General features: G+C 28.1%; 1 protein-coding gene across 1 annotated transcript; it reads right to left on the bottom strand.

The window, feature by feature from the left end:
• Positions 1 to 4853: 4853 nt before the first annotated feature.
• On the bottom strand, positions 4854 to 10127 carry LOC149033095 (protein hunchback-like). The gene has a single exon (XM_089170721.1). The coding sequence runs from the start codon at positions 8081 to 8083 to the stop codon at positions 6764 to 6766; it is 1320 nt and encodes a 439-aa protein (XP_089026847.1). The 5' UTR covers positions 8084 to 10127; the 3' UTR covers positions 4854 to 6763.
• Between the last annotated feature and the right edge of the window lie 3966 nt (positions 10128 to 14093).

Here is a 14093-nt window from a genome sequence, read left to right on the forward strand (position 1 = left end):
CCGCGAGATCCAAGCCGATAAATAAGAAGGCTAGAGGGGTCACTATGACACGAGAGGGGTCACCCATTGAACAATACCGGGTGCACGACCTTTTCACCCCTGGGTTAATATGCGGGCGACTAAACATTGCTACTGGACAATACAAGATTTATAGATCAGCACATACGTGACCATTGTCCAGTAACATTCGTCGTTCCCTAACTAAAAGAGATTTTTGAAAACGGTCTAAACGCAGCAGCCGTCTATGTTCATCGATACCATGTCCATTTGCAATGACCATCACCGAACAGGATTCGCGAAGCCCCGGATTCGTTCTCTCTATGTTCGAGAGGAGAAGGCATAGCAGTGGGAATCCCCCTCCCATGAATGGGACGGCTTTCTCGCGGCACCCTTCTTTCTACCCTGTCTTAATGACCGTCTCGTTTTCTCTCACCCTCTCTCTCTCCCATCGTTTTTCACAGTCAACTATCGAACGTTATCGACTATTTGACCATTTTAGGAAAACAAAAAAATCATCTAATATATTTATCCATTTCATAAAAATAAATGATTCATCTTCTCTTAAATGAACATTTACATTCGACCATTAAATAGTCATTATCATAGTTAGCAAGAGATCGTAATCATCAATCATTGATTTATAGTAATAATGTTTTGAAATAAAAGAAAAAAAGAAAAATAATCTTATCACGAAATAAAAAGAAATATTTTCTTATTTTTATTTTTTATATATATATATATATATGTACGTATATAGAGAGAAGATAACGAACTATACGGTTTTGGTTTTGTGGAACGTGGAAGCTGGTTTTCCATGGATCGCAGCCGATCATTTCATTTATAGACTTTTTTTGTATCTGATCCCGTGGGGCAAGTCCGTCCTCGAAGGGCGGAGCGTGAGGGGTCGAAGCACCCTCCTATATTTGTGCTACCCTATGTTGGGAGCACTCGAGGAGAGACGGAGTTAAAGGGTCGTTGTCGAACAGAAAATGAGAAAGAGAGAGTAAAAGTGATAAAAAAAAAAAATAGAGGAAAAGAAAGGGAGAAAAAAAGGAAGAAAGAGAGAGAGAGAGAAAGAAAAAGAGAGAGAGAGAGAGTGAGAGTGAACAAGAGGGTGAGCTTAGTACAGTGACTGAAACTCAAAATTCTGAACACTTTCCAAACGTCCTGATCCTACTGGATTTTTTTTTCTTTTTTTCTTATTTTTTTTTCCTTTCTACCCTCTTCGACTTCATCTTTATACTCTCTCTCTCTCTCTCTCTTTCTTTCACCTCCTTTCTTTCCCTCGATCTCTTTTTTTTCCTATTTCTTTTTTTTTTCTCTTTTCCCCATATTTTGTTCTCTTTCCACTTTTCTACTTCTTTATAAACCCACCGTCGACATACGATACGATCCCAAATGCGCGCGTGTTTCGATGATTTCCGTTTTCCGCTTCAGCTGCACGTCGTCGATCCTATTTATAGAGGCGTTTTACGTACGTATTCACTATTTTACAAGGAACGCGGAACTTCACGGCGTAAAATTCTAAACTAAAGCTAGTAAAAGAGCACTTCATTTTTCGGGAAAATTTTGAAACTCTTAAGTAACGAGTAAGGTTTTTCTAGTATGCGTAGACAATACACACACCCATCCATATACACACAAACGATTCCGAACAGATTTTCTCAGTCGGCTCGTGCCGACGTTTTTACGTGCTTACTCCATTTTTAAATACCCTTATTATATGTTATTTACCCAATTAAGAATAGAATAATATTGTTATATTTTAGACTAGTATATTTATACTTCTGCTATAGTATTCACACACACACACACACACACAATATTAAATATTAATATTTTGTTAAAAAATAATTTTTATTCTGAATGACTTGCATCTTCTTTCTTCGAACTATATATCATACGATGTGCAGTTGGTGGTTGAACAAAAAAAAAATCCCTTTCAAATCTAACATTTTTTATCCTTCCTTTCTTATTTTAACAATGCAATTTTTTTTTCTTTTCTTTGCAAGATTTTCTTGTATTGTTGTAGACTTTTATGAATACAAAGTAGTGTGTCAGTCCTATGGTGCTTAACAAAAAGACCACAATCTTTTCGTGACAATTGAAAAATCTTTTTTAGGTTTTACTACATTTTTCAATTCTTTTCGAAGCAGTAACAACAATATCTTTTTGCAAAGATACGATTTTTTTTTTTCTTTATAAATAAACTATCGTTCGCGAAGAATTATTTGAAAATGTATCACGAGATAGATGAACTGTGTTGATGTGCCTTGCTCATATGAAATATCATATACCATATGTACCACATCCGTTTTTTCAATGTGAACCTTTTTTTTTCTCAATGGGTAAACCTGTTGAGGGTACACCAGTTGAAAACAATTTTTTTATGTACGATACTCGAGCTCCTATTATGACCCATTTACACAATGGGTATCAACCTGTTGAAAGAAGGGGAGTTTTTTTCTCATATCGGTCCCATTAGGTACGCCTTTACATGGGGGAAGGGTGTGTTAAGCCCCGCGGTTTCGTCAACTTTTTATAACCGATTAAAAAAAAGTCTCTTTAACAGGTGAATATATCTACCTGCTAAATGCCTGCACCCCGTTTCGATATTTTTATCATTTATTCAATCAACCATCTTTCTCTCGCTAATTAACCCCTTCAGCAGCAAGTATTTTGAAAAAAAAACGCCCAAAAAGAATCATTTTTTTTTCATAAAAGCATAGTTTAGAACATTGTTTTGACAAAATAATAAAAAAAAAAAAAAGTACATAAATAATCAATATTTTTATGTTAATTTTGAATTTTGTTCCATGGAAAAAAGTTTATATTTTATTAATAAATAAATAATTGTTATAACTTGTAAATGATAAATATCAATAAAAACGATTCTTTTTCTTTACTCTCACATTATTATTTTCAATTTTCTATTATATGTGAGAACTTACGAAGAACTAACAATAACAAATAGTAAAAGTAATCTTTTAGTGAATAGACGGATTATCTATACCAGGATTTTTAGAAAAAGAAAATGTCTGTCAAATTTCTATTTCTACATATGTCAAGCAATATAGTCGTTGTCAGTCAAACAGGAAAAACACGTTTTTTCAAAGATTCGACGATTGTGCTTAGAAATAAGAAGATCAAACAGCTATAGCTGTCATTTGCAGCAACATGTTAAACGTTATAACAATCTCGTTCCTTTTTTTTTCTTGAAATTTTGTTGAAAAAAATTTGAAGGTTAAAAAAAAGAAAGGGTAGCAGAAGTTGTGATTCAATGTTCAACTTACAAGTAATTTTGTCTTAGGTTCAAACCACGGGTTCAAACTCTCGTATCATATTATAAATACATTTTTCGATAGGTACTACTAATAAATTCAAATACCTGTTTACAGATGAAAACAACGCCTCCTGCGGTAATTAGATCAAAATTAGATATATATTTAGCTTAGAACGATTTTATCGACAGCCGGTTTAATATAACCCAACACATTAACACAAACTACGTTAATAAACCATTTACTACTACAAATAAAATCGTAGCAAAGGACACGATGATAATATCAGTATCCTCGTAAACATAATCGTGATAACACACATTTCTTCTACTCAATGGTTTACGCACGGTTTAACTTTCGTTAATTCAATCCTTTTCACAATGTGAATCTGAACGGAAATAATTACTTCAGAATTAGAAACTTACGCTGGACGATAATATTATTAGTGATAAATGAAACTAATTATCTAACAAGGAAATTCATTGAAACTGTTTTTGGCTATAAGTAATAATAATAATAATAATAATTACTATTATTATTAAATCTCACCTGATTTAACTCTTACGATGAAGGACTCCCAATTTACGATGGATACGTACACACATATATCTATATTCCTCAACAAAATTCGAAATAACATTGCTGCAGGATCATCATTATTCCAATTAACTGAAATTGCACGTATTATGTATGTGTACGAATTGGATCAGGATTAAAAAAAAAAAAAAAAAACAAAAAAAAAACAAACAAACAAATTCTACATTAATTTCACGAGAAATGTGAGTAATTATTTTTTAATTTTTCTACTTTAATGAGTGTCGTTAAAAAAAAAAAAAAAAAAAAAAAAAAATTCGATCGAATTTGGAAATTTTTCAAAGTAAAGAAAAAAAAAGAAAAAGAAAAGAAAGGTCAAAGTTCGTAAAAAAAAAAAATATTAAAGATAAAATACAACCAAATACGTTCACTTTTCCTGACATAGTTCGTACCTTTTTCTCCGAAATAAAATTGTGCAAAAATCCTTTTTATTTTGACGAATTTCTTATTATACTCTTCCTCTTTCCCCACCCCATACCCCCCTCCCCGCCCAATTCAATCTATTGCTAAATCTTCGTTGATATCCACGTAAATACACTGATCGAGAGAAAAACACGAAGGACACTAAATTTCTCCTTGAAAAATCAAGACAATAATTATGGTTTCTCTAGATGAAATAAACTGCCACGTAAGCATAGTACAAAGATCAGGAGTGGTGCCCTCATTGACACAGGGGAAAGGGGTGATGTTTACTTGTTCTATTTCTATTTCACATAATACCGAATTCTCGTATTAAGTATACCCGGAAAATTCTATTCGTGTTTGAATAATGACAAATGTTCATCGAAAGTTACATAAAGGTTGTTTGAAATATCTTGAAAATTGATAAATGATTATTAAAAATATAATTATTTTATTTTTTCTGTTATACTTTTTTCTTCTTTTTTTTTTTTATAATATATGTGTACTGAAAAATGATAAATTAAATTGTTACTTTTTTTATTTTTATTTTTTTATATTTTTTTTTTTCAGAGAAAATAAGCAAAGAAAAAAATATTAATGATCTCAACGTTTAAAACCATGAATGATTTCCATCCATGACAAAGTAAAAGTATTAAAAAAATATATCAAAATGATTAAATAAACGAAAGACAAGTTTGTGTAATGATAATTCAAGTAAGTTTATACAACTTTGGTTTTACATTCGAGATATCGATAGTACAAGTTAAGCGATGTTGATGATGATGATAATGGGGAATCTATAGTCTAATGAAAGAAAATAGCATAAATGTTGTTTTTTAAATGGAAAATTTAATTGAAAATTTGGTGTCATAACATTTAACAATTTGTTAATCAATTTTAACGAATACTTATAAAAAGAAATATACATTCGTGTACGATAATATTATATACCACGTTCGTGTATAAATATTTGATAAAGCATTCTTGTGGTTCCATTGCGATAAAATCCGACATAATTCAAGAGAAATTAGTTGAATATCAATTATTCGATATGTATAACTAAACAGGAATGTTTTCCATATTGAACTGGTAAATTAATACGCATCAAAGGCCCTAAAGTAATCATTTTATCTTTGTTCTTATAGACTAAATGTTAATCATCTAATAACGAAAATTCTCTACACCCGACTTTACGTATTTGTAGATGACAATATTCGTTAATTCGACGAATATTTATTATAGATTATTCGTGAGCAAATGTTTGTTGCAACAATGTGTACACGAATACTCGTTTTAAATTAAAATAAATATTTTCATTTAGTCAAGACGAACGAAAATAAAAATTATAAATCTACTCGAATCCTTAAGATACGTTTGATTTACACATATGAAAATAATGATTCGGATCCGATGGCAAGAGGTGGTGTTGATTTGATAAATTTTCCAAAAATTTTATATCCACAACATTTATCGAATATCAAATATTTTTACACGAATATTGCACATATTATTTCGACTGGGTTTAGATAAGTTTATTGCTATGATTCGTCATTGAAAATAATGGAAAATTTATGTGAAAAAACACTTAAATGTCGACTTCGTCAAAATAGTTGGAATTTTGATAATATGTAGGAAAAGAAAATATTTCATACAATTATCGATTTAATATTAATAAGTAAATAATTATAAATTTAATAAAAAAATAAAAAAAAGATTAATCAGATAACAAACTAAAATTAACTAAAAATTCGATCTATTTTGACGACTTGAATTAATCCCTAATTAATATTTACAATTCGTAAAGTGCTTATACCGTCATTATACTATTATATAATATTATCGTAATAATATTATATCAAAATGCACATAATATTTATTCAATGACAGATGCATAAAACAAAATACTAAGAATAAACCCAATAAATTAAATACTATTAAAAAAAACATATAGTAAAAGATATATACACATATAAAATGTACAAAAACAATGTTAATACTTTTAGTAACTCGGAATAGAAAATGTTTGTTAATATAATATTATAAATCTTAACGATTTTGTCCATTTAAGAGATTGCAAGCTAAAGTCAGATCGTGTTGTAAAAATTAACAACAAAATATATTAGTTTCAATATAATTAACGATTAGTTCGTTAAATGTCAAAATTAAAATAAACAAAAAAAAATGACTGACCGATTGAACAAAAAAAAGCTCAATCGTATAAATAAATATATATACATATATATTAAATCATTATGATTAGTCCAACAAAAAAATATATATATATACTAATCACGATCTACCGATGCTTACAACTCTTACAAATTTTAACTCAAAGTAAAATAATTTTTCTATTCCGTAACATTTTCATAACATAGAAAAAATATCTTATTTTATATAATATTTATATATAAATCGTTAACGACACCTATATCTAAAGTTTTATTAACATAGATAAATAATTGTAAATTAATAACTATTAATGATTATTAATGATTAAATGTACTTATATGAACAAAAAAGGACACTTTATCGTTTGCATTGTGTCCGCACTTAACGCAAATGTATGGATTGTCTGTCCCGTGGTAACTCATATGCACTTTATACATGATTTCATGAAGAAACACTATTTCACAATATTGGCATAACCGGAGCTGCGTAGAAACCATATTATTAAAAATCGAATCAATCGAATTTGAAGGAGCGTTTAATTGTTGACCATTATTCGAATAATCTATTGGTTGGTCAATTAAATTATTTTCGTATTGATTATTCGTAGGATCATTAGAACGATCATTACAGTTGGAACGATCATTATAGTTGTTTTCATTTGTCATAGAAACCTCACTGTAGCAGTTCGACTGAGGTCTTTCCTCATTTTCACTGTCACTGTCTGAAATCACTAGTTCACGATTAAGTTTGTATGCTTTACCTTTTCGTCGACTGCTACTATGACCGTTTAATTTTGTTGAGGTAACTGACTGCTGTTGATCGCTAGTGACACTGTTTTCATCAGACCATAATGATCCACGTGATCCACAATCCATGGGAGATAATTGTTTTGTAAACTCTCCTTCTGATAATTGATTCGAACATGGGAGTGAATTTGTTGGTTTATTCACCAGAACCGGGAGTTGATCGGGAATGTTCACTTCGTTGATAACGTCATTAACTAAGCCATTGGTAGACGGACCATCCATTGGCGAATCCACTGAAGCAACGAAAGAATTCATAGATGAATCTTGAGTATGAGCTACCATACTCGGTATTATGCCAGATTGTTCAACGTTTTTCTTTTGAACAACTTTCTTTCGTTGATTCGTCATTTTACGACATCTACCATAAATATCTACAATTTTCGAATGATTAGGTGTTCCATCTTCATTCAGTATCACAGCCGGCTGATGATTCTGTTTTCTTAAATGAATTTTCAACGTGTGTTGATATTTAGTAGAATAATTACAATCAGCACACCTATATTGATAAATGTTTAAATGAGATTTTAAATGACTTTTTAACATGGAATTGTTAACACAAGTGTAAGAACACTGATCACATTTGAATGGTTTAGCGCCACTATGATTTGAAACGTGGAACGCCAGATGATGTTTGAATTCCGTTACAAATGGACACTGTGGACATGTTAACAACTTCTCCGGTTTTATATGCTCTCGACTGTGTTCCCAATATTCGTATTTTGTTATCGCAACAAATTGACACTGTCTGCAACTGAATACCTTCGCTTTACCTCTTGCTTTTGACCTATGAGTGGCCACATGCTCGAGATGACTAGTTCTGCAAACATTCATTTTGATGATTTTCTTTCAACAATCTTTCATATGTGTTTATACAATTATTTATTGAACTTTCAACATACCTATCAGAATTGACAGTGCGACAAATGGGACACGAAAACATCTCTTCATTACCGTTGTTATTCATCACGGTATTATTTACGTCAGCATATAACCCCATTTGAGAATCTCCCAGTGATCCTAATTCGCTGGAATCACTGGATGATCGTTGCTTGTTATCCATGTTTTTTGATTTACAATTTAAATCGATAGGTTGTACGTTATCCTAGAAAGAAAAATTCCTTTTTTTTTTTTTTTTTCAAGTTATAGTGATATTCGTTAGGAATCAAATTTACAAAATTTACGAAACTTTTTGTGTGTTATCAGACATATGAGAAGATAAGAGGATAGTTATTTCTGTATAAGTAAAGAAAACTATACACGATAATTTACTAAAAATAAATAAAAAATAAATAAGAAAAGGTTCAGAGGGAGGGACAGAGGGGTTCACATTGTTACTCACTACATCTAAATCAGATAAATTCCATAATGTAGAAAATCGATCATTACATTTCTTCTTTTTCTTTAAACGTTGAAATTCAGGCTGATTTTCAATATCGATCACACGTGTAATACTATTCATTTTCTTGTTGTCAAATGTTTAAAGCTTGAAACCAAATAAAGCACCTAATTATACGGATAGTTGGCTTAGTTATGTATCTGACGTTACAATGTCAAAGTTTTTAGAATGGAATAAAAAGAAATTCAACGATGTGCTCCAGATTCTGTGAACAATGAATAGAAAAAAAAAATGAAAATAGAAGGTGTAACCAATTTTATAAAAAAGATTGACCAAAATAACATACATACAAAAGGTACATTAAATTAATCAGATCAAGGTAACCTAGTTTCGAATCTTTTTTAAGAAATACCTTTTTTCCATGGATCATAGGTAATAGAAATGACCTTGATAAGAGAAAATAAAAGTTAAAAAAAGAAGAAGAAGAGTAAAAACGAATAACTTTCTCCAGATGTTATTTCAATCCTTGAATAAATCAATTTTCTCTTTGTATTCATTGAGTAATCTTAGATGTTTGAATATTCGTAAAAATTTGAAAGGAGAAGGAAAAGAGTGAAGAAAAAAATATATACAAAAGGCAAAGGACAAATAATTCTCTTTGAATAATAAATAAAAAAAATCGTCAAACATCCTGCAAGCGTTATTTTGATCTGACTTTCTCTCTACGGGGTAAGAGACTTCAATGATTCACACGAAAAGAAGAGACGCAACGAACGATCAATACCTGAAACGCGTTGATGATAGTACAATATACAGTAAAAATCAAAATTATTTTATTTCTATTATTATTTTCTATAACGCTTTTGCAATATTCTAAACTTACGCTATATCAATTAAAATACAACTATTTTTTTTCTTGAAGTTGCACATGAACAATTTTAAAATACAACTTAGAGAAGTAGCACATGAAACAAGTGTAACCATGCGACATAGTTATTCGATTTTAAATCGATATTAAAAATTCATCGAAATATATCTTTGCAATTGAAAACAATTTTAAAAAGATCGAACAAACTTATTATATTTATTATTATAAAATATCAAAAATAACTTATATATTAACACATTTGTGTGACTGACATATTATGTACTTTTTTAACCTTTGTTTACCACCCTCCCTGGAGTAACACGCTTGCCACACAGAAAAATTGTTATAAAAAAAAAACTATTGCATAGATTTACTTCAATATTTTTTTTGAGACTTCTTTAATACTTACTTAAAAAGACTATATAGGTTTTATAGCTTTAGATTAAATTTAAACATGTTTAAAAAATTATCAAAGTTGAACAATTGAGAAAAATGCAAATCAAGTTGCAAAAAAGGTCTGGATCCTTTGGACCAAGTGTGCAAAGCAAAGGTTAATACTGAGTACTGACAAAAATTATGAATTATTTAAATATTATCAAAATTTATTTATATTATATATTTCAAAATTTAAATGACGTGAATTCAACAGTCAGCAGTTACGAATGTGTTAAAATAACTTACTACATTATATTATAAATAAGTATTATATTAATTACTTATTATATTAACTTATTATTTATTTATATTATATATATATATTTTTTTTTAATTAATTTATATTTCGCTTACCAAATTATTTTGTCTTTTCTACCTCGTACTCGCTCCTTTCAATGTTTAACTACGAATGCTTGGCTTCTTCAGCAAAAAAACCGATCGGTCGTTTTCTTATGTTTTTCTTTTTTTTTTTGTAAATTAATATGTGTTTTATCAGTTAATATAAAATAATTTTATTCACCAAACCGGATACGACGTAACAAAAGGAGGAGATAAAAACAAACAAAATACGCGACGACAAAAAAATAATATGTGAATAATAAAATATTAATTTAAACGCAGTGTAGACTTTCAACTATCGTATAGCTTATGGTTAACCGTAAAACATAAAGTTTCCCACTCGACAGTTGGATTAGAAGACGATGTTATATAGACTATAACAGCAGATTTTAACGTGTTCCGAGAGTGGGGATGGGCGGAGCTCGCACCATTCCCCTCTACCCTTATGCCCTTTCTCTTGATCATTCACAACAAGATTGCATTATATACTTTATATATAATTTGTGCCCATAATTATGAAATTGGTCTATGTCAAAATTAAAAAACAAATAAAAATTAGTTTATCAGTTATTAGCATTAGCATCACATTATTTTAACACTTTGTTGAGCGACTATTTTTTTTTTTTTTTTTTAAGAATTTATCTCATGTCACTGGCTATTATTTCGTAATTGAATTGAAAAATAAAACAATATAAATAATTTTAAATAAATTTTACTCTTATTATTAGACTTGAAATATTTCTTGTTCGTATGATAAACACAAAATATTGAAAAATATTGAATACATGCGTAGCATGATTTTGACAGGATTGATTTGACAGCATTGAAGTAGCAATGATTTTGACCAAAAAAAACGGCCAAAAAAACCTTTTTTTTTTGTTTGCATAAAGACATAGTTTAGAACATTGTTTTGACAAAAAAAGAATTTAAAAAAATACAGAAATAATCAATATTTTTATGTTAATTTTGGATTTTGTTTCACATTGCAGAGAAGAGCCGAATATTTCAATGTTACACGTATGTCAACTATTTAATCTTTCTTTTCGAATTATTATTTCGGAAAAAAATAAAACGATTCTTTTTCTTTGCTTTCACATTCTTATTGTTCATTTTCTATTATATTTACATGTAAAAAATCATAGAAATATAAAATAATACGCCGTACGAGTTATAACTCGAGCGTCCTGCTTAAGGGGTTAAAAAAAGATTTAATGTCATTTTAATATTAAATAGACATTTATTCAATATTTTGTGTTACTAAAGATAGTAGAAAAAAAATCTGTTACTATTGTAATATTTATTTTCGTTGCATTTTTTTTTTTTTTTTTTTTTTTAAATAGCATGATGGAGGAAAAAATCGCGTCACGAGTTAACTCGTGACCGACCTAACGATGTTCAGACACAGAAACACGAGTTACCTTGAGACCGGTCAACAAAGTGTTAAATTAAATAAATTCAATGTAATTTTCATGACATTATCAAAAATGGAATCGTTAAATAATGTTTGTTATTTCAATATTTTATAATAATTCATATAGAGTGTTCAAATATCAATTTTGAAATATCTCGAAACAAGAGATATATATATATATGACTTTGAACCACTTTCATGATTATGGTCACACATTGATGTTTTTCAATAAAATCTAAACAACAAATAAATTTAATAAACATTAATAAAAACTAGATCGAAATAAAGACAGGATCAAAATCAAAGTTGAAATTAAATATCCTTAGAGAAACGTACTGTTTTGTTTGATTTTCCTAAATGTTATTTTGATTTTCAACATTGTCATTAATTTTAAACGAAGAATTATAAACGTTAGAAATAAACTAACGTCGATTATAAGATTTGTTGAAGAAAAAAAAAAGAAAACACAAATAAATAAATAAAAATAAAAGAAAAAATACAAACAGAAAAATAAATAATAAAATATACTAACCGTTTAATCCGCGACATATAGACGAAACTGTATTTTCTTTTAAACAAATATCTGCGTCCAGATAATTCAAATGTTCTTATCAAAGAATTCCTTCTTCTCCTTGTCCATATATTATTTTTGTTAATTTTTTTTTTTTAATTTAGTATCAACAAAGATACTACAAATAATAAAAAAAAAAAAACAAAACAAAACAAAACATATATAGAATTGTTTTTTAAATAAAAAAAAAAAAAAGTCGCGTTCAATTATTTGGATTCTACTTGTAAATTACCAAAAAGGGACATTAATCACTTGTATATAAAAAAAAAAAAAATATATATTTTCTTTTCTCCGGTCTTTATTTTAATTTTACTTAATAGTTTAAACATTAAAAATCAATTATCGAAGTTATATGGTGGGAAGCTTGTTTATAAGCAAAGTGAACTTTCTTTGTTATGAATTTACCCCCTCTCCTAAAGATTAAGCACACCCTTTACCAATAAGGTTGTTCCTCCCCTCCCCTTCTCTGCTTCTCTGCGCAATACTTAACCCTAAACTACCATTGGATATCCCCTCTTCTAGTCATTTCTTTTGAAATATATACAAAATGGCGGCATAAAAAATTAAACAAATTTTGTCATCCCTGAAGGAAAGAAATATTTTTATTAAAACTTGATGTATTATTAAACATTAAATACTAATTAATACGATAAATAAATTTTTCATGATTTTTCAAGAACGCGCTGACGTCATCAAGAAAAAATGTTTATTAAAATATACAATTTTTTTATTAATTATTATTATATATTATTTCAATGTATTATATTAATGTAATAACAATTAATTCTATTTTCTAACATAAATTATCGTTATAATTATGAAAATTATTCAATGAAAAAATTATTACATATGATAAATAATAATAAATAATAAAGTATATTCGCGATAAATAAATAAACAAAGTATATTCTGTAAACTAATTCAAATTGTAATCAATGACACAATGTCGAATTTGTCGGTTGCAAATGTTTCAAATTTCAATCAATTTGATTTTTGTCAAGTCGCATGTTCCACACGTCCGATTGAACTAAAACCAAACAAACAAACAAAAATATATATATATACATATATTTTTTTATTAATTTTTATATGTAAATTTACGGTAAATAAATTGTTAACAATTCTACAAAAAAAAAATTATTATTTTAAAAATATTGTATTATATTGAGAATATCCTTGACATAATAATAAATAAATCTTTTGGTTATTTTTACTAAACAAAAAAAACGAAAGTATTTTAAATTTAAGCAATTGACTTTACGTTTTGTATAATACTAAATATTGTAAAATTTGTCACGCTCCAATTCGTTTGTAATACCTAACCTATTTTCATGGTAAAAGGTTCGGCTTTTAAACATCCACAAAAAAATTTCTTTTATAATATGAAAATAATATTTTTAGATTCCTTGAAAAACAAATTTTCTTAAAAAGAAAATTGATCTGTTTTTTTGAAACATATACATTTTCTGTATTTTTCTTATCCTATTTTTCGAATATATCTTTTTACAAAAAGAAAATAATTCAAAAAAAAAAAAGGAATTCAATTCGTAGAATTTGAGAATTTGTCAATCAGAGTAACACGTAGAAAGTAATCTATTAACTTTGAAATTACTTTGTAATATTTAATATAATTTTTTTTTTTTTAATAAAAAAATAAATATTCGATATTTTAATATATAAATAAATTATTTAAATCCTTTATTTATTTTCTTAGATAATAGAATTATACAGATTCAGTATAAAATTTCAAATAAATCAATTAAAAATTATTGAAATTTTTATTTTTCATGTGCTATATCATTTTGTTGATCTGTAATATAATCTCATTTGTATGAATGTTTTTTTTTTAAACATTTTTGTGTAGAAAATAAACTTCCTTGG

This window comes from Polistes dominula, unplaced genomic scaffold (genome assembly GCF_049000335.1).
Source record: "Polistes dominula isolate Pdom_NZ unplaced genomic scaffold, Pdom_raw_medaka contig_79, whole genome shotgun sequence".
NCBI lineage: Eukaryota > Metazoa > Arthropoda > Insecta > Hymenoptera > Vespidae > Polistes > Polistes dominula.

What these genes read in the sequence shown, in the direction of transcription:
- LOC149033095 (XM_089170721.1), bottom strand. Translation starts at nt 8,083, where the DNA reads ATGAATGTTTGCAGAACTAGTCATCTCGAGCATGTGGCCACTCATAGG.